At 37.8% G+C, this 26472-nt stretch overlaps 1 protein-coding gene across 13 annotated transcripts in view; it reads right to left on the minus strand.

Moving 5' to 3' along the window:
• ZMYND11 (zinc finger MYND-type containing 11) overlaps positions 1-26472 on the minus strand; it is a 104457-nt gene that overhangs the window by 20068 nt on the left and 57917 nt on the right. For 6 of the 13 annotated variants that reach the window (XM_056483527.1, XM_056483524.1, XM_056483526.1 and 3 more), the window contains 2 exons: positions 23821-23980; positions 7868-8029 (listed from right to left, as the gene is read on the minus strand). In XM_056483527.1, coding sequence (XP_056339502.1) covers positions 7868-8029; positions 23821-23980 — 322 coding nt within the window. Of the gene's footprint in view, positions 1-7867; positions 8030-10812; positions 10858-23820; positions 23981-26472 lie in introns of all 13 variants that reach the window. The other 7 variants (XM_056483516.1, XM_056483520.1, XM_056483517.1 and 4 more) reach the window with 2 other exon arrangements.

A 26472-nucleotide genomic window follows, 5' to 3' on the forward strand; every position in this document is an offset into this window, starting at 1 on the left:
CCCTTCTCATGCCTCATTTCATCACTTGTGTGCAAACTGTGTGGACCAAACTGTCTCAGTTACACCTGCATCCTCAAAATCTGATGGTCTCTAGCAAGATCCACATAATTGTGCAGATCATGGGTGCTTAGCAAACACAAGAAAAAAATGCATCTAATGTTCTAATAGGTAAATAAAAGAGGCTTAAAAATTATCAGTCACTAGAAATGTGCTATTTTTCATTTATTTATTTATATATGACTCTGGACATAGGGAGCACACACACTGAGTACAGAGCATCTGCTTTCACAAATTCACTTGGCAAAAGTAAAATTACACATTAGCACAAAAAAAGCTGATAGGATTCGATTGTGTCTCCCCTGCTTATATTCCTCCTCCAAGACACTAAGGACCCTGCAAACAGGCTGTTCCCCTGTGCTACAGCAAACTTGCAACCTATACATCTCAGGATTGTACTTACTACCTTTCTGGAAACAAAACTGTACACAGCACTACCTGCAAAGCTGCTCATTTGATTGCTTAAGAGCAATTAGAATCATTACAAACTGGGCTGAAATACCAGTTCAGTCACAAACCTACTCAGACACTGCATTGTGCATAACAACACTACAGCTTCCTCCTGACTGGGAAAAGCTCTCTGTTGTGGAAAGGGCCAGCCCCAGGTATTTCTAGTACCTGCAGTTCCTTTAAGCATTATTTTCATAATATTAATGCTTGCCTGACCTTCCTTCCAAACTCTGGACTGACAGAGAATTTATCCTGCAGTATATATCTGAATCACATTCTCTATATTCATATTTCACTCTGACTGCTGTGAGAACGTGCATTCTGCTGGAATTCCAATCACCTACTCAGTTTCTCATAAACCAACATTGCCACTGCAAATGAAAACCCAAATGTGCATTAAATTATCTGCATTATGAAACACTGCTGTCATTTTGTCATTTCAGGCACTGAAGTGCTGTGTGCTTCCTAATGACACAGCATTTTGAAAGACTGAAACTTATAAGGACACAATAAAACTCACATGCACTGACTAGTCCTACACCTCTCTTCCTGACATGGCTCTGAATTTATCATCCTGTGAAAGTATCTCAGAATTCATGTGAACAATTTTTCATGCCCTGCTGGGCAAGACAGTTTGAAAGAGACTGTTGAGATAGATGGTTTACAGCCCTATCCTTCAGATCATAAGAAAAGATAGATAGCTGGCTTTGTAGAGTTATTGATGTCAGCAATTAATATCATCTTAAGCACCAATGAAAACTACATAATTAACTTGCCAATTCTGGCAAACTTTAATTTTTCCACTTTTCCTTCAATTCCCTACACTGATTTATTTTAAGAAAAACTTGATCTTCATGTTCCTCTACTAAATTTTGAAAGGTAATAAATTGAGGGAATTGGAGCCTATGAGCCAACAAAATGTCTTTTTATGGCAAGGTTGCTCACCCTTTGTAGATAGCAAGCTACATTTGAAGCACTTCATTCACTTTTCAACAGTAATTAGCCATTTAGGAGGTAGCATTCACATATTCTTTGGAAGTTATAATGGAAAATGTGTAAGTTTTAAATAAAAAACCCCTCCTTTGTATTTTGAAGACTTGTAGTGTTCTCAGAGAAGTCAACCTAGAGCCACTTAAAGCAAGAAAATAGATAATACTAGATGGGGACTATGATTTGCATAAAATCTATTTATATTTCTCTGACACAAGATAATATACCCACTTTCAGGTCCCCTTTATAGGCAGAGTGATATAGAAGCAAATATAAATGAAAATTAGGTCTTCTAATTTCCTGCTTTCAGGAAACAAAACCAATGATAGTGGCAAGATCCACTATCTTTTTCCTGTCACATCTACTAAGATACTCTACTGCAAACCCTGTCCAAGTTCAAGTTCATTTCAAGGAGACTGCTGAGGATCCTTATACTTTTAGATATCTTAAGATATCTTTATAATATATATAATATATATTAAGATATCTTTAGATTATCTTAATATAGGGCTGTACCAGGTCTGGCTGGGATGAAAGTCATTGTTGTCACAGCAGCTGATATGGTGGTGTGGTTTAGATTTGTGACCAAAACAGTGTTGGTAACACATGGATGCTTTAGCTCTGGCTGAGCTGTGCTTGCACAGCCCTAAGGCCTTGGCAATTTCTCACTGTGTCCCCACAATGAATAGACTGGGGGTACACAAGAGGTTGGGAGAAGACACAACAAGGCAGAAAACCTGAACTAACCAAAGAGCTCTTCCATGCCATATAACCTCATGCTCAGCAATAGAAAGGAAGAGGAGGGGCCTAGGGGGAATTTAGCCATCTTTAACTCAGGAACTGTCTGGGCATTGATCTGTCCATGAGGATGGGGAGTCATTGCCTTTGCACCACCTTTGTTTTGCCTTCTTTCTCAGCTGGGAGTTGAGACATGAGAGAGCAGCCATGTGGTGCTTGGCTGCCTGCTGGGGTTACCCTGCAAGATGGACAATTGCTGGGTCACAGCTTTGCTTTAGAGAAATCTGCAATCCTTCTGCTTTGAATCAAGGTAGACTGAAAGACTTGGTCATGCCTATGTGTTTACACAGGGGAGGAAGGAGTGAAGCAATAACCTTCACAATAGCAATCCTCATGTAGAAGATTAATGAGATTTGGTAGGTGAAAGGCCAAGCTTGAAGCCTAACTCTTTTCTTGTGGGTGCAGGAAATACCTTATATGAGCCTTATTCTCTGCAGCACATCTGTTTCTTCTGGTACCTGAAGGTTACATTGCTCTTTATATTCAATATTCCAGATTAATTATACTGCCTAGCTGTTCAAGAGGGTAGCAATATATTGCACTGTGCAGGTGTGACATATTTAGAAATTCTGACATGCTTATAGCACAGGATTTCACTGCAAGACTTTTCAAACCACACGAGGCTAGAGAAGCCAGGGGCACTTCCAAGAAACACTCCATCTGCAGTAGCACCAGGGATGATGGAAGTGACAAATCTCTGCACTCTGAGTTAGCTCTCAACTCCCAAGGTGGCAGTGGCTACTGTGCTGCAGTTGCTGCAGTCTTTCATTTGAAGAGAAAAAAATAGGAGAAAACTCTAAGGAATGCAAGGTGTCAGTGCCAGCATTCTGTCTAGCTATAAGCATTTAAATTACATTTGCACCATTTAAAGAGGTTTCTGTTTCCCTGTAATCTCCCATTAATGAATATTTTTCCCTTCCTCTCACCTGTCCTGTGTATACACACATCAAAGAGCTGCATTTCAGTTCAGTGATGGATTATGTGAAGGCTGCTCAATGACAGATACATGTTTCTAAGGCATCAGTTGCCTTTTCAGAAGCAATTCAGGTTTCCAGGGGTCTATTTGCAGAGGAGAACTATGAGTGTGAGTCTAACATACACTTACCACTGCTCTTTAGAAACTTCTTGCTTTACACACTGGCCTTTGGACTATTTTAGGGCTTAAATTGCCAAAGGAATTTGGTGCTACATATGGAAAGCTTTACTGCTCTGCTGCCCTCTCAAACTTTCAGCCCTCAGGTCCTCAGGTTTCCTGTACCATTAAGAAAGGTATGCAGGCACATGGTCTCAGGTCATTCAGTGCACTATGTGCCCTAAGTATCACACAGAAAAGCTGCTGCAGGAGAAAATATGCCCTAAGACTTGCCTCTTTCATGATCAGATGCAGTAAAATTAGACTTTTTAAAGCATCAGGTGCTTTTGGGAATGTTACAGCTGAATCCACAAATTGATTTCTACTTGTGTGGTGCATTAAGCACTTTCTGGATATGAAGCATCATATGAATTAAATATGCTTTTATCTGCACAAAGAAGGTGGCAGGAGGCTCTAGGTGGAGGTTTCCCAGTTTTCTCACTGCTGTGGGCAAATCCCTTTATCCTTTACTCAGTATGTTCTATGCAGTGCCCAGCTCTGCAGCTCCCTGATTTACTCCAGGGTGAACAGGAGGGACTGGTGAGCACTAACACCTCCCTGTGCACTGAGCCATGTGCTGCTAAAACTGGTCCTGCTCTAGGACTTCCTTTACCCACCAATCCATGACTATTATTTGTGTGATCACACCAAATACTGTTTCAAGAATATGTTTCCCCACACAGGTCTCAAACTCCTACCACAACACTAAGAAATAAGTCAATAAAACCAATTCTTTCCTCCTTCCTTGTATTTTACATTAACCACCTTGACTGATAGCTGGTACCTGAACCCCCCTAATCTAAGCCCTTGAGTAACTTCACTTAAGCAACCTCCATCTTCCTGTGCTTCTAACTTTCCACTGCTTATCATTCTCACTTGTCAAATTTTGTCTGAAGTTGATTGTGAACTGCATAATGGTTTATTTTAATGTACTCTAGGAAATGCTCAGTACAGTATCAGAACTCACAATAAGCCTATTTATAGAATGCTTATCAGCACAGTATTTAATATCTTAAGCTCTACAGATTACATTGGTCTCCTATGTATAAACTTCAGGAATACTGAAATGCTCACTATGATAGGTAAATTGGCTATAAGTCCTTGCAAAGAACATGCATGGAAGATTCAATCTCTGACCAGATGATTGTAAAAAAAAATTAGGAGTCAAGTGAAACCACATGACTAATTCTTTCCTTCTGTTTCATGAATCAAAATCTATTTCTCTGGGACAAATAATATATCAAAATGCTTAATTTTGCCTTCTTATAAATTTTTTTAAATTTGGATTTTTACACAAGAAATAATAATAGTCAGTTATACCAACATGATCTATATTCTCTTATTCATAATTTTGTATACCTCTATTCCCTCTCCAAAAAATTAGTATTTTGGCAGGACTTTTTGTAGTCTTTAGTTATTAAATTAACAGCTGAAGAAAATTAATTCCCTCGTTTTATCTAACTGAAAAGCAGCAGTAAATGTACAAGTCTCCTACATCCTTCAGAGACTGAGCTGACTAACCCTGTCTGGAATGGACTACTCCAGCACTGAAAAATGTAATCTCTAAGCTCATTCAATATTGAGTTTTTCTCTTGTGACCTGCCTACCAGGAATTTTGCTGATAATGCCAATTTATTTCACTTAAGACAATGATTAGTCAACAGTCAGGAAAAAATTTCAATCAGTGCAATGTGGTTTGAATTGAACTTTGTTTGACTTTTGATCCCTGCTGAGAGTTATATAGGGTACAAAAATATTCAGAGTGGTACCATCAATTTTAAAAAAGAAACAAATGAGGAACTGGACATTGTTGTTTATGGATACAATGGAGAAAAACCACGGGCAGGCAAACAGAGTTCAGAACAAGGTTTGAAAGGGATTCTTATAAATGATATGGGAGAAAAAAAATTAAGGTATGAACAATCTTTAGCAATGGCCTTTATAAAATATTTCTGAGTAGTCAAGCATGCGAGATAAAGCTGCACAGGTTGATCAAACTAATACAACCAGCAATTGTGAAATGAAAAATCCAAAGGCTTGCTGACCTTGGCAGCATTACAGAAGCAATTTTTACATAAGAATGAAGAGTTCTTAGGTTATTTCTCCCATATATTATGTTTTAAACATACTTTTACTTCACTTTTGTAAAGAGCTTTGAAATCTCCAAGTGAAAAGTGCCATGTCCAGTTATGGAATTAAATATGAAAATATATGTATCTCTTTGTCCCAGCTATCACTTTTCTTGAAGATACATATTTACTGCTGATAAGGCAATGTAAATCCCCCATTGCCCTTATGCAAGATGGTTAAGCTCTGTTATGCCCTCTGGACATCAGCCAGGGCTCTCTCCACATTATTAGTTTTTTGAATATAGGCCACTTTCTTGCTTTTAAAATGAAATTAGAGCAGTCATTTCCTAGGAGGGTGGGGACAAAGTAGCAGAATACTGAAGGATGAATACTGACACAAGGATGCTGACTCCCTCACTTACAGGGACTGTGCAAGTCTCCTTAGTCCAAGTTTGCAGAACTAGGGCTTGAAGGGATTTGAATTAACAACAAGAAAAATAGGAGCTGCTGGCACAGGAGGAGAAAGGATGCCATGGCATTCACAATGGCAATATCCACAAAAATAGGTTGATCATCACCTGAGGCACTAAGCAAGCCAAAGGCCTCTGGGGCAGGAAGTATTTAAGAGCCCCCAAAACCTCTCCTTAATATCTGTATAACAAAAAAGGAACCAATATGCAGAGAGATAGGCAGACAGCACATGGCTCAAGTTTCACAGGATTTTTTTTTTTAAGGTAAACATTTATTTAATATCATTGCCATAAAGGACTTCAAGGCTTCATGATGAAAGTCAAGCTGTTCCCAAAGCTGATGTATCAGAGCATATTTCAAGCAATGATTCAGCATTTCCACACTGAGGATATCCATGGTACAAGATAGATGTTATGAAACCACCTCATACACAAGGTGGCATAAACCATCCACATTCTTTACTTCCACCAGGCATCATCTAAAATCCCTGGCAAGCTAGAGTGGAGACTGGATTCAGTTTACCTAATTTTAACTATTTATAGGAATTATCAATACTTCTAACAAGATCCAACAATTATTAAAGAGATTTTTTTAAAAATCTGAAAGTAATCTGTCTATATATGGTCGTATTTTTTGTTTTTAACCGAGGGAATATTGAGTAGTTGCATTAAATGCTAGCAATTCAATATGGAGAGATACAGTATATGCCTTTGTTCTTAGCAGTTTATTCCCTGCCACTACTTCTTTTTGATTACTTATAGCTTCTTTGAGGCAGGCCTGATTTTCTTGCTATTTCCCTAAACCCTGAGAGCTCCCAGTCTGAGGCAACAGCAACAGGTTATTTGGAACTCATTTTAAGGTAACAGCAGTCAAAAAGTGCTGTTTTGAAACAAAACAATCCATGTCTTTTCAACAACTGCTTCCCCATCCCACAAAGTGCCTGAAACCCTACATTCCTTGCAGCACAGATCATCTTAAGGTCAGTCTGCTGCTCTGCAGCTAATCCAAGCTTTTAGCAGAGGAATTGCCTCTCTCTCCAGCAATCCTAGGCAGAGTGGAACTGGCAGTTTTATGCCTTTCTGTAACAACAGTGTAATCTGAAACATTCATATGCATTATTCCTTCCACAGGAAGGGAACCTAGCTCTGCAGCAAGCCCAGAGAAGTGCTCCATTTGGGGAGGTGACACAGAGATGACAACAGCAACAGGTATTTGGCTGATTTGGCCAGGTACCAGTGAGCCCCATCCTGACCAGAATGCTTAATCTTCAATGACATGTAGACAATATATCTGCCATTCTTGGAAAGTATATAAAAAATGCTTTTTGCTGGCTCCTGGCCATACTCATAAGAATAGCGTTTTTAAAGAAAAAGCAACATAGATATGGATGCCATGAGTGAAATCCAGATTGCCCTTTTTGCACCAATAGAATCTACATCAGTAAATGTAAAGAAGGATTTAACTCCAGATTTTTGATACTAGCCTCATCAGTAACATGATTGTGGGTTTAGAACAAAATACCATTCCAATAAAATATTAAGAATGCAAGTCATCAAAATACAAAACTGATTCATTTCAATGACATTAAGTAAAAACAGTAGCATCTTATACAGCAATTTGTTTACTCTTGTTGAAGGTTCCCACACTTTACTGCACCAGGTGCACACACTCTGGCACAGGGTACTGTGCAAGTAAAACTTGGTGGAGTCTTCAAAAACAGCCATCTGCTGCATGCATCACATTTTGTACCACATCTCTGTACAGATGCTCTAGGTATGTACCATCATTTCAATATTCAGTTCTTTACCCATTAACCTGGCCAGACCATCTGGACACCTTAATAAATCTATTATTGAATATCAATCCTCTAATCAGCACATGAAATCTCATAGGTACTCACCCTGCAAACTGGGCACTGCCAGTGACTACTGCTGTCTCTAAGCCTGAACTCATCAGACAAACACTTGGAATGATACACACGAAAACACAGGTCACATATCAACACCTCTCCAGGCATATGGCATTCAAAACAATACCAGTCATGATTTTCTGTTTCCCAGTCCTACAAAAAATACAAAATATTTTGGTATGACATTCTGTCAAAATCTGCAGGAACTAAGAACAAAATTGATATGTCTTGAAATCCAGCAGCAATTAGACATTATAAACATTTTAAAGAAGTGTATAATGTTTAAAAAAACAGGGGAAAACCTATGTGCTTAAAGATCTTCACCAATTTGATACACACTAACTCCAATAGAATATGAATGCCAAGTTTTAATTTTTTCAAGTGTCTGATTAGTTACAATTTCAAATATGAGCTCTGTCCACAATGAAAAGTGGGTTTGTTTTCTACCTTTGTGTAAAACATTTGTTGACCTCTCTGTATTAGACTGCAAACAAAAGTTTGTGCACCTCAACAGACCATACCTATTTTCTTGGACTACTTCCCTCAGTTTGATTGTTGCATTATATTTTCAACTGTAATTTTCTGAAGGGTGGTCCCTTCCAGTCTTTACTCTGACAACTTTTCAGCATCGAAGTGTTGAGTTGCAAGAAATAAATGAAATCATGAACCAATTACTGCAAGAAATGTTTCTGCTAAGCAATCCCAAAGCAATTCAAAAAATACAAAATGTTTCACTTGCCGTGCTCAATAGCACTGGGCTCATTCCTGAAATGCTCTACAGAAGACAAGGATATGGTTCTGCTGATGCACAGATGTCTTTAATATACTCTTCCTTGAAAATTCACCCCCAACGGCCAAATTCTGACCTTTGAAACATGTGCACAAGCTTTGCTGAAATAAATGAGAGCAGCATGCATATAATTTGGAGGCAGAATTTTGCTCTAGGAATCTATAGTTCTAAAACCAAGCAGAATTGCCAGTGGCCACTGTTAAATGTTTACATTTGTTATCTGAAATGCCACAGTTTTTTCTACACTTAGAAGACAAAATAGCTGTCATATCTCAGATAAAACTCCCAATGCCTTTTCATGTCAAATGTCACTTTTCAATGGGTTCAGATCTCTGAAAAAACTACTCCTATTAGTCAATAAATTATCTTGATAAAAATCTGATCGAGCTGTTTTTAATGTCATGTTGTAAAGGTGGAGTTAGCAATTCCCACTGCCAGAACTGGCATTTTTCTGATTTTCATTATTCTGTGCCTGGGCTTGTGTGAAAGTCTCCTCCAGAGGAGCAGCATGAGAAGTGCCACACTCACGTGCACACGTGTTGTGTGCAGAATTCATCTGACCAGAGCCCCCAGGAACACAAGAGGTTTTGGGACAGCCTCACCCCAGACTGCCTGCCCTAAAGTTCATGTACCATGGATGTTGGATTGCAGGGGCAGCAAGTTTAGAGGGGGAAAAATCCACCCCATGAAATCTTAACCAGTGATTTTTGAACTCAGAACTTCGCCCTCCTTTGTTGTGCAGATTAACTGTGTGACTTGACCTTTTGTCATTTCTCCTCATTTCATTTCATTGGCAAATTCTGCATGTCTCAAAATGGCATAACACCAGCAAATGTGGCTATAAAAACCACATTCTTGTTACACCAAATCTTTCCCCTTCCAAAGCCCAGTGGCTATGTACTTTGGGAGCCCTTTCTTTAAGTTTTTTGAAAACAACTAAAGATACTGCATTATTAGTGTGCTTGATTTGCCTGCAGACTGAAAAAAATCAGGATAGTGTTTGGATTTCATTTATATTAATTGTATGTATGAAATGAAAAAAAATCAGGTGGCAGTAAAGGGCCAATTAAGCAAGAAAAATAATCAGTTTTTGGTTGAATGTATATTTAGATAAAAATTAAACTGAGAAGACCCCAAGAGGTCCTGCAATTTCACCACAGAATCAGAATTCCAGGATTCTTAGTTTTTATTTGTACTAGTTAGACATTCGTATCTCCCAGATATTCCATTGTTAAGAAATATGCTGGCAAAGAGATGTGGAATTTCATAAACATACGGAAATATATTTGCTGGCAAGAAAAACCATACACTCCAGCCAGAAACCATGACGTTAAATAAAACAGCAGAAGAGTATCCTTCAGTATTCACACTGTAGAGATTTGAAAACTTCATTATTTCTAAATACAAGGCTTTTCACAGAAAAAAAAAGTTTGTGTCTAATGCAGTATATTTAGTGCATAAGTATACATAAAACATTCATTTGTGCAATATATTTGAAAAGCTAGTTTAAAAATATTTTAAAAAGGTACTAACCCTTGTGGACAACTGCCCTACTGACTTCAATAGTGAGGTCAGATTAATTTTCCTCCAACAGCAATGAACTGTTGGTTATTGCTTCTCTCGTTTTACCTAAGCGTGAATCTATATCTATCTATCTATCTATCTATCTATCTATCTATCTATCTATCTATCTATCTATCTATCTATCTATCTATCTATCTATCTATCTATCTATCTATCTATCTATCTATCTATCTATCTATCATCTATTTAATCTCTTTGTCTGTTTGGTTATTTCCATGCAGGAACCGGGGTTATGTGCCGTGCCCAGCTCGGTGCCCCGCTCGGGGCCGGGCAGCTCGGCCCAGCTGGGGCAGCTGCGGCTGCAGTTCCCGCTGGCGCCGCCAGGTGTCGCCGGGCGCTCCCGAAAGCGGCGCCCAGGGGCGGCCGCGGTGACAGCGCCGGGAGCGGAGCGGCCGCGCCAGCCCCGGAGCCCCCCGAACACGGGGTGCGCACCCACCCGGGACCGGGGGCACATGGATGATGGTGGTGGCTAAGAGAGGAGACTAAGCTATCCTAATGGAAGACAGAAACGTAATAGAAAATATGACAGAATTCAAAACCACATAGTGCAAAAATTGTTCACCTTGTTTTTTGCTGCTGTCTGGGAAAAAGGCTGCATACCGTAGGCCTTTCAAAATAAAAACAAAACAAACTTTGTATCTATACTGTAAGCCATCTGATTATCAGGATATACACAAGGCTAGAAAGAATTCATGCACAGTGACCAGGAAATCAATGTTAGTTCTAACTTCTGGTTGCATACATTTCCTCCTGCATTCCTGGAATGCTACCTGACACTTTCACCACATTTTATTCTTTAAAATATCCCATGTATTTGTATGATTAAAAGAACCCAACACCCATCATTCTTATCCATATATACACCCACCACCAGGCCAATTTAAAAATTATCAATAATATTAATGATTGTTAATTAATACACTCTTAGATACATAAACCTTCTCCGGGCATCTAAAAAAGATCCTTCTAACATAATTTACTGCACAGAGAGTTGCCCCACCAAAAGCAAAGCAACAACCTGCATATTATCAAAGGTGAGGCTGTCACTTTATCAATAAAACTCACAGTCCTTATTTGTGTATAAAAGCTGACACATTTTCCCAGGGCCATGCAGGCCGGAGGAAGGATCTCTGCCACAGGGACTGGGACGCTGGCACAGGGCAGGGGAGGCTCCCGGGTCACGGTGCTGGCACTCAAAGGGAATCAATCCTCTGCCCAATCCAGCGGCTCAGCAGCAGCAGCAGCAGCTGGCACCGAGAGGAGAGGATCTGGCAGCAGAGCTGAGTAACTCAGACCCAACAGGAGGCCCATCCTTGCCCAGCTGCCTGCTGCAGTCCTGGATCTATGCATCAGCAGGGCAGCAAAGGAGTTTGGGGGACTGTGTGTTACAGCCAAAAGCTATGCTCTGTTAGGCAGAGCAGGATCTTGCAATCATATGGGTCACACGTGGTCACTTGTTCCTTATATTCAAATCTGTCAAACATTTTATCATAAAGGTCACTTTGCACTGACATAAAAAGCTGAGATTCACTCAGCAACATGAGTGAAGTACTGCAACAATTTCAAAAATACATATAATTTGTGACAGGCACATAAGCTTACTTTTCTTTGTCATTTGTCTTAAGTAGGTTGTCTTAAAGCAAATACATAAATATATTCTGGACGTATGAAAAAATAACATGCGATAGAAAATGTCAGGCTATCCAGAACATTTGACAATTTAAATACAGATAAACCCAACAGAAAGGAATGAATCATCATGTCGTAGCCTTTACTGTAAAATAAAATACATAGTTGTTGTCAAGGAAAGAATAATTTTAGTGCACAAAGAAAATGTCCATTATAATGCAAATGTACTTGGAAAAGAAATGCTTACTCATTAGTAATGGAGATTTACTTAGCTGTAATTGAAATAGGGAATCTGTATGTTGGAGAATGTGACATCCTGCTGTACAATTAGCATACCATTAAGTAGGAGATGTGAAGCACATACTGACAGTAAAATTAACAATAACTTAGAGGTCACAATTGTAACTATTAGGTCACTTCCATACCACAGCAAGCCCGTAATTATTGTGAAAAAAAGATGATAAAACAAATAATAAATTTTCATTTTCATATAAATTTTATGTAGGCATAGCACATGAAAACAGTATAACCTCCTTTCTTAGACTTTGTCTAAAAGTACCACTTTGCCTTTTTATAATGCACATTCCATTAACATAGCTCATTTCTTACCTGTTAATCTGTTTTCTCCAAGTCCCTTAATGGTAGCCCAGATACTCGGTATTAAGTCACTCTACTATCAGGTGGAGAGAGGAAAAGGGAGGGGGAAAAAAGCAAAACTCTATTCATGAAACTCCCCCTTACGGGAATTTGCTGGTTTCACACTGTTGAACTAGATTTCCCAAACAATCCAAATTATGGATATCCTTTGGACCCAACCAGTAAGCTAAAAAAAAAAAAGGGTCACATAGATGGGAAAGACAGTTGTAAGTCAGTTACCCCTTTGTCACAATCATGTTTATTTACAAATAGTATACATACAGTTCTGTTGTCCTAAATTCAATATGAAGAAAATGAAGGAAATAATTTCTCATGGAGTTCATGGTTCCCAGCATTTCCTGTGTGGTACTTGTCCCATAGCACTCTTTGCACTTTTTTTACCCCCAGGTGCTCTGTTTTAAGTGCTTCTCCAGCATTTCTTTTACACGTGTACAGCTGTGGTGTTCCTCTCTCTCTCCCCTACCTTCATGCACACACAGCTCCTTCCAGATCACCAGATTTTCATTCAGACCCTCCTGTGCACAAACTCATTGTCAGCCCTGCATGATGTCTATGCTTTAACAGTCCCTAGAGCTCCAGCTGCCCAGTGGATAAGAAACTTAGAGCAGTTTTTCTAGTCTAAAGCAAGAGTATTAGCAGACACACAGCAAATTTCACCCATCATGTATTGTAACCCTGTTGGTCTGTCACAGTGGTGGAATCTGGAATGGCAACAAGGTCCATGCCAGCAGAAAGAAGTAATTTTAAAAATATAAATTATTTAAGAATAGTTGTATTTGCATGCTATGTTTATTTCTAGACATTTTCAAATCACCAGACCAAGACTTCAGTGTAATCTTTCCATGACTGTTTCACAGCCCTTTAAAGAATGTCAATAAATGAATTCCTACTATTTCTCAGATTCCCATTTCTTTAACATGTAATGAGATAGGCCATGCCCAATTTAAAGATATAATTTCTAAAGCAAATGTTCTGGATTCTGATATTTTAGGATTTGAGAACAGCCATAAGGAACACTTCCATCTCTTCTCACCTCTATCAGCTTTAAAATCAGAGTTCTTTACATTTTCCCTCTGTCACCTAAGAGAAAAGCTTTTAAAATTTTGGGATTTGATGTCAAGGTTTCTTTGCTGTCCTTCAGTAACTCTTCACTGGAACCCAGCAAAATTGACTACCAGTCCATATCAAGTAGAAAGATTGACTGAAATAAATGCCTCACAAGAATGATGCACTTTTTTTTACATCTTTGATTTTTCTTACGTTTTGCAACATGCATCCATCATTGTCTGCTGTTGGGAACCAATTCCTACCTTCTCTACTTAATCTTTCATATTTCAAACTTTCTGCTGTAAACTAAAAGCCTTTATTATATAAGAAGTGGTGGTACTGCATTCTAGCATGGATGTATCTACTATTTCATTACTCTTCTCTGGTATCCAGGTCCTCTCCTTAAAAGGACTCAGCATGCTGCAGGAACCTATGCCCCCACTCACATCAAACAAAGCAGCATCTATTTCTGTCTAAACACATTTTCCATTCTTAATAAATCAGTTCCTTTCTGTCTTTTTCAGGCAGCATCTGCTCCATCAAAGCTTTCTCAATTAGATATGAGCTTTACTAAAGGTAATTGCTAAAACCTTGCAGTACATCTTTATGACTCATAAATACCAGGAACCACAGTGGGGGTGCACTACCTATGAGACTTCTGTCCTTCAGTACAAAACCTGGAGAAATGCTTCTTACTTCTACATTTGCTGCAAATAGCTACTGCCCACTTCATTTATCTGTTTTGTACTTCTCTCAAGGTATAGATACTGGAATACTGGAAAAGACAACCTGAAACAGGCTTGGACAGGAGCAGTTGTTAACAGCCTTGATAAACTGCAGAAATGCTAAACCAGCATTTAGCTCAGCTTTGAAATGCCTCCCTTTGCCCATCTATCCATGGCCTTTGCAATTCTGTTCAACTTTCAAGTAACTGCTCTGTAGTAAGAGGAGTTCTTCAAAGTGTGGCTGATTATCTGTAGAGCTGCACAGATGGGAGCCTTCCTCCTTTTTTTTTTTTTTTTTTTCCTCAGAGAGTGCAAGTGGATGTGGCACGTGCACACTGGCCTCTGATTTAATCAGGCTCTATCATTGGGTACAGCAGCCAGTAAGAAATCTCCAGCTTATCAGGGGTCTCTGGCAGATGTCCACTCAGACACCAGCATGCAGCAAATAATACCTGGGCTGAACAAACATTATGTGTCATGGAACATCATTGCCAGCATTTGTTCCAATGCAGAGGGGACACTGTGTGTGTTTTCCACCAGAGGCTTTAGCCTGCTGAGAGGGCAGTCTCCCTACTGCCCTTTGGGTCAGCCTCCTCTTCGTGCCACGTTCCTGGCTCCATCTATCCCTTAGCAGGCATGAATCCTCCTGTAAACATCCTTTCAGTAGCCTACAGGATCTGCTTTCATCTTTTCATCAGAACAATGATGAAAAGGTTAGGCTTCAAACCGAGGAAGGTGTGATTAATTCCTTGATGGCTCAGAGGACTTACTCCATATTTGCAGCAGGTAAATGGTGAGTTAGCTGTTTAATAAAGTATTTCCCTTTCATCATTGCTGTAAAGGATCCATATTTGATCAGGACGATTGCTTTCCAATGATAAAAGCTTCTTAGATCATCACATGTTTTATATTTAATGCTAGAGCAATGCTTTGGGGTAAATTCAGCACCAAAATAAGCTTATTTTCTCCCCTGCAGTTTTCCTGTATCCATGTGTTTACTAGATATATTTCTTCCTGTTTTGCATCTATGTTTCTCCTACTGCTTTTGCTCATCCAAAGGTCTCAGCAAATAAACAAGCATCCATCTCTCTTTCAAAGCCAAAAAGACTTCAGCAGCTAGAATCCCTTTGTGATTTTTTTTTTTCACTTTATCTTTTCCTTCTTTTTCTAGAAAACTACCACAGCAGGTAGCAGCAATGTGTGCTTTTACAGACAGGATAATCTGTCCATTCAGATCAGTTGCCTTTAGAGATTCTTTCCTTCACTGACCTGGGCTTTATCTTTAAAATAGATTCCTATAAATTGACTCTGTAGGACACTTTGTAGGTATTCATTATTCATATTTTATCACAAAGGAATCCAAAGTAATTATGAATTCATATGTCCTCACAACTACTGAGGCATCTTGCTTTATTCAAGTACATTTATTTATTTATTTGTTAAATATTGCTAAGGTTTTAGCATCTTAGTAATTAATTGGAGTTTCTTGTTTTACATGATTTTTAAATTCTCATATTTTAGAAACCCCTTTTATTGTAAAAATAACCAACAAAAACCATCAGTCAGGGGAGAGACCAAACTCTCCTTCTCCATAGTGCATGTATTTATAGGCTTGTAACAATACATTTCCATTTTTTCACTGGCAACTTCTTCCTCTTCTGATGCACTGATGCAGGAAGACTCAGCTTCTGCAGAGAATTCCACATCCTCTCAGAACACTTATGGCTTTCTTTCACTGAATTTAATCTGCAAGCCTAAATTTGTCTAATTAATTTATTGCCAGTTTTTCCTAGAAGTCTTCAGTTTATGGCAGAAACAACACAGGTCTTCTCTGGATTCCTGCCAAGACAGGTAGATTTTCATTCACCTTCCTACTCTGCAGCCGTGTTCTGGACAATTTGAGGTGATAGGCCCCAAAGTAGAGACTAGGCTCTAGCTCCCAATGCTAAAGAAATGAGTTTTTTTCAGCAAATGTAGTAGCATGTCAGCAGCCAAACTGACTGCTTAAACCCCTGTCACACTTATCTGCTCAGCCTATGAGCTGTGCTCCTGAATTAATGAATAAATCTGAATTTCCTTCCCAAGAAGATCATGTTTGGGTAGTAGCAGTGTACATTATTTAAGGTGAGACAATGCAAGTATTCTCCTTCAGGATAACAGAAACAGAAAATAATTTCAAGTGAAAATGTTTTTTCTTTCTTCACGTTCCAAGCAAGTTCAAGGTTAACAGAAACTTTCAACCCATCTCCTCAGAAACTGGATTCACTCTGCTATTAATATCACAATTTTTGACTTAGTTTGAGCCAAGAGGAGGTTTGTAGGCTATTTTCATTAGGGAGATAAATCAGTGATGGAGTGAAGTATTTATCAGGTGCAATGTCTTTTATATCCACATTATGGTTTTGTTCCCCTAGAAAGAAGGTGAATCCACACCAGAAATAAACCATCTCTTTGCTTGTAGTTCCAAGTCTTCTTTCAAGAACTGTGCACAAAAATGGTCTTCCTCCTTTTTCTTGCTTAAAATATATTGCTTCTCTGGTGTTATTTTGTAGTATTTCTTTAGGTTGATGTTTCAGCACACACAGAAACATTTCATCTGAAAAAACAGCAGAACCTCTTACACTGATTCCTTAAATCTCTTGTCCTTGTGTCCTGTGCTGTAGGTGTGGCTGATATTGTTTCAGCAGTCAGTTGATAGAAAGGCATGGGAATTGCATTTATTGTGAATGAAGCATGAATATTAATAGGCCCATCAGCTTCAATGAAGTTTCATTCAGTGGCCAGCATGACACAATAATAAAATATTCAAATAAATTGCCAGAGATACAGAGCATTTTGAGCCCACTGCTAGGTCAGGGTGGGCACAAAAGGGGTAGAAAAAACCCAAGATGCATATTTTCAAAACAAACTCAAGATAGACTGAGCTATGTCATTATTCTATTAGCATAATTTAAATCCCATGATGGAACCTTTCTACAGACTAGTTTTGACTAGTTTACTTCAAACTCAAAGGTACATACTTATTCTTAGAATAAGTATTCTTTCAATCAGAAAAGAACATTTTGTGAAATCTGTGAACGACATTATCAGTATCTCAACTCCAGAAGAGAGAGTGAAAGCCTCAAAGAAGAATACAGCATTACATCAACTGAATTTTTAAAAGTCAAGCTGGCAAAGCTGAGAGAGTCAAGTGAAGATGCTGACAAGGTTGTTTTACCAGTTTAAAAGGAGTAGCATCTCTCTGCAGTCAGATGGAGTCTACTAGTGTCACCTTCAGCAATGTGAAGATCCTGCAAACATTGTGAACTCCCTTTCCAGAGAACAAAAATTAAGGCTGAGCAGAGGAGAGGGAAGAAATACCCCTGAACAGATGGGAAGAGAAAAACAAGACTGGAAAAGGAATGCAGAGAATTGCTCACTATTCTTAACCCACCTAGAGGCAGGGAGAACCTGGAATGGCTGTGAGGCCATTCTCATCAGCTGCATTTTAACAGCCTTAATGCAAACACAGAAGGGATGCTTGGCTTTAATGCAGAAAGAATTTTTCGTCCATGAGTTGGGAATTCAGAATTCTAATTTGCTTTTCTAGGACAAAATAGTCTATCCTTTGATTTGATGATTTGAATATATTTGCTTTTCTGAACTTTCACAAATCCTCTTATTTTTATTTTATTAATAAGCAGAATCAACACCTGCAGTTTTTGACAATAATTTGGAACAAAAGTAATTGCATTTAGCACATGAAGATCGATTTCATGGCAGTCTTTTGGAAATTAAGCTCCAAGTGATGGGACCTTAAAGGATGGAAAGACAGACAGAAAAGAGTCAAAGAGTTTTAGAAGCTCATATTCCTTGAGAGCTCTTGTGTGACCAGACTGGTATGTGACCTGACCTCAAAGCCTCCTCATACTCTCCCTGATGTGGGGTAATAAGGGATGGAAGCCAGTTTGAATTTTTTCTCTCATGGGATCAATCATTAACTCTTTGCATGAGTGAATCACCAACTGTAAAGAATGCTGGCACTTTCACAATAATTAGGAATCTATCTGGAACAGTCCAGCCTGGAAAATTCTCAATTTGTTCAATATGTGAAAAATATTAACTAATATGGCTTGGGCTAAGTTTGGCTTTGGATCAGTGAATTCACACAGGACTTTACATTAAAGGCAATATGGATGGATCAGGCAAACAGAGAATTTTTTTAAACACTGAAGGAGATTTTTCTTCATTTGGTGTGACATGTTCTTCCTCTTTGTGCTCTCCAGTTGTAAGAGCTTTCATGATGAAGGCACTGGCTGTCACTATTGCTGTTTCATATTATCCTTCTGCCCCTAACTGAAAAGAATGGGATGCACATTAAAACCATTCCTCAGCCCAGTTATTTAAAAAGCCCTCAGCTTGCTAGCAGGAACTGGTAGCTATTCAGGCTGATTTGGGATTGAGGTTTGGTTTTGTCTGTTGTTGTTTGGAGGTTTTTTTATTTTTTAAAATATATTTTACATACAGAAAATGTTCAAACCCTCACAGCAACAGTTCTTAAGCTTTTTACAATTATCTCCACATTTATGGAGACTCAAGATGACACAGACAGTTCAAAAAACAGCTTCTGGCTACCAATACTGACCTAGCATGGAAAAATCAATATAATTACAAAAGCAATTAAGCATGGCAAGCAAGGAATCAAGCCTTTGCTCAATCTAAAGTAATTTAGATTAAGACAAACATAACAGCCAAAAATACTCCTTTCTCATAGACTGATCCTAGTAAAATTGAACCTGCAACACATCAAATCACAAAAATAACTGGGTGTGCACCTAAGGTCACTTGGGTTAACAAAATCACCTTCAAAACTCACAGTGCTGACAGTGGGCTACAACAAATGTTAAAATGATGGGAATACAGAGTGGAGAGATGGATTATTTAGGCAGCCTTGTGACTTGAAAGTATCTGGAGTCACTTTGAGCAAGCACCAGTACTTTCTCAATTTAAAATACCACAAAAATCCCCTGTAATGAATTAGCACAGTGAGAATACGTGTGCATGTTGGGGAAAAGCATGTTTTTAGCTCTAATGTTTTCTGAAAGCAGGAAAAAGCAAGGAAACTTCCCCTCCAAACAGCTCTCCACTAAGCTAAAACATCTTTAGAGGGAAGAATTGGAAAGGCAATAATATAGATACAGAGAGGACCAAATACACAGGAGAATGACTGTAAATGACCCCCAAAGTCAGACTTAACCAGCCAGAAGAAATGCTGGCTCTTTCTATAGGCAATCATTTAAATGATCAGAAAAAACAAATCTGTGAAATAATAATTTCTTGAAAATATAATCACCTTTTGTGCATTCTTCAGTGAAGAAACAGTTCACAGTGCCTTAAGTAAGTGTGAAGCTTCACATCTCATTAGAGAATTTGGCCACTATGAACCATTTTTAAACCACAGCAGTGCTGTGGGATATGTTGCAATCAGATGCAAACAATGAAACCGTGTTATGAACACATCTCTATTTTAGAAGAGCACAATATTGGCTGGCTTTATGAACACAGGAAAATTGAAATTATACATTCATAAAGCCTCTCTCTGGGTCAGAGCAGTTTTATGACTTTAATCATGAGGAGAAGAATTAGCACATTAAATGCCCAAAATAGCTCAGTGCACACTGTTTGTAGAAAAATGTAAATGAGTAAGACAAACTAACTCTAAAAACTGAATCTAACCCCCCCATAAAGCCACAGGCCATTGGTACTTAAATTCAATTTCTTTCCTTCAGGTTAGACACAGTACTATGTTACACAGATAAAAGTATATAAAAATCATGGCAGAACAGAAAATAGTAATTAATAGGAAAGAAGATTAATTCTTTTTTTCTTGAAGAACTATGTTTTCTTTCTGTTTTATCAACTACATTCAAAACATAGTTAACAACACTGATTTGCAAATTTTTTTTCTAAACCCAAAGAGCAAGGAGATCTTTTTAATCCTGATATTAAATAGCATGTCCAAATTCCAGAAGTTCTGTGAGAAATAGAAATAAGGCATTTAGAAAAAAAGTAAAAAGTAAACTTCCATTACCAGACTTCAGGACTGACATTTCCCTTGCAAGGCAAGAAGCTGAAGAGATTTTGTTTAATTGTATAACAATGCATCAGCAAACAGAAAAATGCAAAAATCTTAACTAAAATCCTGAATAAAAATGGAAAATAAATTATTCTCACATTTATTTTGTGCAAATGCTTTAATCATCTGCAAGATAAGGAAGCCTGTAAGATGAGAACACATTTTGAAAATGTGCAAAACATCTGGAGACATGGCAAATAAGCAAACAAAATGAATACCTGTATAAGCCCTGGAGGTATAATATTTGCAGCAAAGTTCTTGTTTAGGTAGCAATCCTTAAATATCAGTTGGAATACAGTACATTTTGCTACCAACTCCACATTTTAAATTTAGTAACTTATATAAAAATATTTCTCCCACATGTATCTGACAGAATAATTTTATACTCTTAAATCTGATAAATCTTCCTTTCCACAGTTTTTCTGACCATTAATTTTCATGAGCCATCCCTTTTGGAAGAGCCTCCTGATGCCCTCAAACAATTCTGTCTTTGCACCTCAGCTTGTCTTTTGTATATTACTAAATATACAGGTTTAGGTTTTCAGGTTTTTCTAAATTTTTTTTACCACCACAGCATCAACATATTGCTAGAACAATGAGAGCAAAGAAGTATAATTTTTCTGAAGGCTAAGAGTAGCCCTATCAGAGATCATGTCCTTACTGCATAGATCTATCATTATGTCAACCATTAAACTTTTCCAAATAGAACTGTGTTTGCATAATCTCTATACTTTCAATTATTGTCACTATTTAGCCATCAGTCTGTAGTCACCATCCCAACCAGTACCTTCAGGTCTTGTGGTATCCTCTCCTCAGGCACCTCTTACTGTAACAGACAAAGGTGCTCTGCAGTTTTGTGGCCAAGGCCAGAAATCTTTTTACTTACTAAAATTCAGATCCAAAAATTCAAAAGTGTAAAAAACCACCAAGCAAATACTCAAATAAAAAGTGGGGGGAGGGATGATAAGAATGTGCCCCTTTGCTATCTCCTTGGAGCAGCCTGTGTTTGCTGACCCCTGTGGTACCAGGAAAGAAGCTAAAATCCAAAAGCATTCCTGTACTGGTGTCAGTGGGTGAAGAGTTGGTTCTTAAGTCTTCTCTTTAGTCTTCTCTTTCCCATTTTGAGCTTTCCAAGTTCCAGTAGGACCAGTGAAACCAAATTTGACAATTAGGTCAAGGGTCTGTAAGTGCTGAAGTTTGAGCCTGAAATCCCTATTTCAACATTAATAACCCTGCTTTGAACAGTTCCATCTCCTCCCAGTGCACCTCCAAAAAGAATTCTGTGTATTTGTCCTCACTGAAATGTAACTTGAGCTCATGGTTCAACAGTCATTAGTACCAGATTTGAGCAGTGCTGAACTACAAAGAAGTACAAACTGCCTCTTGATCGAGTGCAGACAAAACATCTGTAAAACTATCCCGTGTGCCCAAAGGAGGGAACATACCAAACTTCATGGGTTTGCACCCACTGCTGGAGAATGGAAAGTACTTGATCTGATGTCGAGTGATGACAATGACACTTTGTTACTCATTAAAACTTTCTGAATAAAAGAACAAAGAGAATGACTTTATACCAAGTCAATGTGTTTTGCTTCATCTGTCGGCAGCATTTTCATTCAGTTTTAGGATCAAAAAGTTTGGGTTTGGGTACTATTGAAACATGGCCTGGATCAGAAGCTGATTCTTGTTTTTGCATAAAACTGTTATGAGGCTGTTAAGTCAAGTGTGGTGTTCTGAACACTGAGACAGCCACCACACAGCCCAAAGTATCAGTGCTTAGCAGTCATGCTGAAAATGCAGTCAATGCTTCCAGCTAAAGGGTTATTCATAATGTGGCTTGAGCAGCACCTTTGGTCAAGTCAAAGACAGCGTTTTTTGCTGAGATATAAAATAATTGTGTAATTCTAATGACTCACTGGGAATTTACAGGATGGTTATCTTTCAAGTTTTGTTAAACAAATGTTGCTAATAAGTAGCAGGAATATTATTTGAATGACTACACTAGAAATGGCTACTGTGAGACATTTTGATATTTTTTTCTGTTTTTCTTTCTCTTAGCAATAGAGGAAACAAACATATAGAATACTTGAGATAATCAAAGATCTCAGGCTTGACATCTTGTTGAGCCTAAACAGTTAACATCACTTCTAAACAGATAAAACTGATGTAAGAAATACCTAAAAGAGCTAAGCTGGAGTTTTGAAATGTTTCCTCCGAAGGAGAATAGTAACATACCCTTTAAAGGTTCCCTTGAGGGTTTCTAATGAAATTAGAATGAAAATCTTAACAGTGACATAATGCACATTAAATACAATGTATTGAAATGAAGGTATTTAAATTCATGTGATATAATTTTGATGATAATGTTTTCTGTTATGGATATGGCTTGTTTCCACAAAACCAAAAACAATAGATTGTTTCACTTTCAGGATCTTATTGAAAACTGCAATATTGCAATGAGCATTTTGGTGGTTTTTAGAGTTTTTCTGGGTTTTCTCAAAATTTAATGTATTAGCTATGTCACTATGAGACAATGAGACAATGCTGACCCTTTTATCAGTATTTAATGCAATTTATATATCAAAGCAATAACTCCTAGTTCAGGTATTTTAAAGCTTTGGAAAACCCTTTTTAGTTAGGAAAATATTGTCTTGTAAATAGAGAGATGGGGTTTCTGAACAAGACAAAGCAATTGTGCAAGTTTTCTCCTGGTCTATGTGACTATCCTCACTCTGTGAGTGTGTTCCCACTCAGCTATAGAGGAATATCCAAAATATGCTTTTTTCCCCCTTCACATAACTTTCAACCTATTTAAATGGATTTTAATATTTATGTTACACATCCAGTGGAACAGTATCTGGATGCCTGTAGCTGATTTGACAAGAAAATCCTTTCTAAACTGAATGCCCTGCTGTTCATTAATATCAATAAAACACATCTTTTCATTTGTGTTTGCATATAATTTTATAATTTCATGTTGCACTTCTGAAAGGGTATTCTTTGTTCTTCAGATTCAGATTAAAGCAAGATTAAAAAGTTTGTGACATCTTTTTTTTCCTTTTAAATACACCATCTTTAGGATTTAAGAATGTCTGAGGATTTCAAGTAATACCAATAATATTTACTGTCTTGCTGTACAACTGTAGAAGTGAATACTACATAAAAGTGAGGCATAACCGAGAAAAGGACTTTGCCAGTTTTCATAGCAGAAAAACAGAATTGAAGAGGAAAGAACTTCTATGGAATAGAAAAGGTTAAAAAAATTTAAGAGTGCATTACTTCTCTGTTCACAAGCACCAACACAGAACCTATAAATAGCTTTAAATATAAATTAAAACAAGTTTCATGCTAAGATATCAGAAATCGTGATTTATTTTCTCAAGGACTTTATACTCACAATCTCATCTCCTGGCAACCAATATCCTTCTTGTTCAATACCAGCTTTTGACCCTTTACACCCCACTGTCAGGGTTTCCACAATGAGACCATCCTTGACTGCTAAACTCAGCTGACGTGTGGTTTCTTTTGGATGCATACCATGGACTCGAGACATATACCTGCACACAAAGCACAAAAGTCTTTTAGTGTTAGTTTTGTATTATAAAATGTGTCACTAAAATACACTCATTTGCAAATGAGTTAAAATGATACACAGTCTAAGTTTCAAATTGTTTTTAAACAGTCAAAAATTATGTAACTTCCCCCTTTTCTTCAAATCAGCTTTTTCCCTCTTGCAGCTGTCATGTACACATTTACACAAGTAGTATCACAGTAAACTTCTACCAAAAAATCCCAAAATGAACACATACTTTGGTGGTTTCTGCCACATCCATTTGTACTTCTAATTACTTTAAACTTGCATTTCTTTAACACTTCCTATAGCATATGAATCTTTCTGATGCTTGTGTGCACAACACAGTTACAAAAATGCAAAATTTATACATCACATACGAAAACACAACAGCTCAAGTTAGTGTGCTAAGTGGTTTTTCTCCTTTTCTTGAGTTAACCACAATGATCACACTGTGACAAACTGCCTTGGTGAGAAAAAAAACATATGTAGCCTTAACTGTGTATATACATGAGATTCAGCACTGTAATGTTGACCTTTATCCACTACAATTTGCTTCTAGGCCAACACCAAATATTAACTTGGAGTAAACAAAATAAATTATCTTCTCTCAAATAAGGATGACCTCTCTGCCTTAAGATCATTACAATTCAGGGTTTTCTAACACAATTCTGAGAACACATCTAGGAGCTGCTGCACACAGAGAGCTGCAATCGCATGCAATCAGCAGTCCAAGTGAATTGACTTGGAACCAATTAAGTTGTGGACAATGTTTTCCTAGTTATGGATCTCTTAAAGTTACAGAGCTAACTGAATTTCTCTCCATTTTTGTTTCTCCAGGTACTCTGTCTTTACCTATTCCTAAGAGAGAAATCTGTAATTTGCCTGCTTTAAGACAAAGCTGTCAGCTATAGTATCCTTGCCTTCCTGCTTCAGAATGAATTCCAGCAACCACCATTCCTTGGTGACTGTCATCAGAAATACCTTCACAAAAAATGTAATTATGATCATGAGCAAACTCAAGAAAGATTTATTTCAAAGCAGTAGCATTGCATTAAAAAAAGAGTTAAATCAGTTCAGATTTTTTTTTAATAACATGGCTGACAGGAATTTTTAATGTCTTAGAAGTTACAAACTTAGAATAAGGAGTGAAGACCACCTCAATGGTCAATTCTTCAGTCAACCCCTCTCTTTGAAGATATTTGCCTTTCAAACTTCTTACTGTTTTGTATGAATAAAGGCCTTTTTCTTTCCTGCTTTCTCTCTCAAGCTTTTACTGGAACTGGTTTATACTAATCTGATATTTTGTTTTGCTCTTAACTGTATATAAAATTGTGTAGTAGATTTCTGAGTGGAAGTATATAATTGTATAGAAAATTATACAGTAATCAGAGCAGCACAGGACATTAATAATTTTCTGCTTGCTATCAGAGGCATTTACATAAATACAGAATGTTTTCAGAATCTTGGGGTTTATTTTTTTCAGGATAAAAACTCTCAGGCAGATTCTGCCATTTACCATATTTTACAATGTCTACCATGACATGGTCCAGTTCTAATTGGTGTGTGCATGCTAGCACTGTGTAAAAGGTAAGCAATTGATGCAGAAATAACAATATTCTGTGCAAGTCTATGTTCCAAGCTAATATATATGAATCATCTGGTGGTTTGCACACAGAGTCAAGGGCCAAAATCAAAAGACAAGGCACTTCAGGTCAGGATCATGTTGGCTGGATGTCCATCTGCCCACCTGATCCCTCCCTACTTCTACAGAAAACAAAACTCAACATGAGCACCTGTTCAAGTGAGATTAAACACCACAAATAAGTTTTCAAAGTTATCCAGATTCCAAGGTCTGAACCAGGCAGAGACTCAAGTCTATTTACTTCACCTTCAGAGTGCAAGTGAACACCACTGGCCTACAGAAGTGTAAAGTGTTGAAGCTTTCAAGCCACATAAAAACAGCTCATTTGCTTTTATAATCATGTTACATGTATTTCATGTATGTGCACATCTGCAAACACAACTAGCTTTTTAAAGTGCAAATTATCTTTCTCAACATTTGCTAATGTTACTCTTTTTTTTCACCAAATTTCCATTTTTAATTCAGTACTAACAACCTCCCTGACAGAGCTATAGCATTCATGTGTCTGTAATCAATTCAAGTCCCTAATAAATCTTAAAATACAGAGAATAGGCTAACTATCATTCTTCCCATTTTACTGACAGAAAAAATCAGACTCTGAGCATGGAAGTGATTTGCCTACACTGATGTGGCAGGCTGCTGTATGTCTGAGAACAGAAATCAGGTATTAACCCAGTGCCATAACCCTCAGGGTATCCTGCTGAAGAATCCATGTATTTTGCACTGCATCATCCCTAGTTGCAGAAACACAGCCCAAACAAATTGTTAAATGTAAGCTACAGGTTTCATGATTTCTCACTCATATCTCTGAACAGAACAGATATATAATGCAA

Source organism: Oenanthe melanoleuca, chromosome 2 (assembly GCF_029582105.1).
Source record: "Oenanthe melanoleuca isolate GR-GAL-2019-014 chromosome 2, OMel1.0, whole genome shotgun sequence".
NCBI lineage: Eukaryota > Metazoa > Chordata > Aves > Passeriformes > Muscicapidae > Oenanthe > Oenanthe melanoleuca.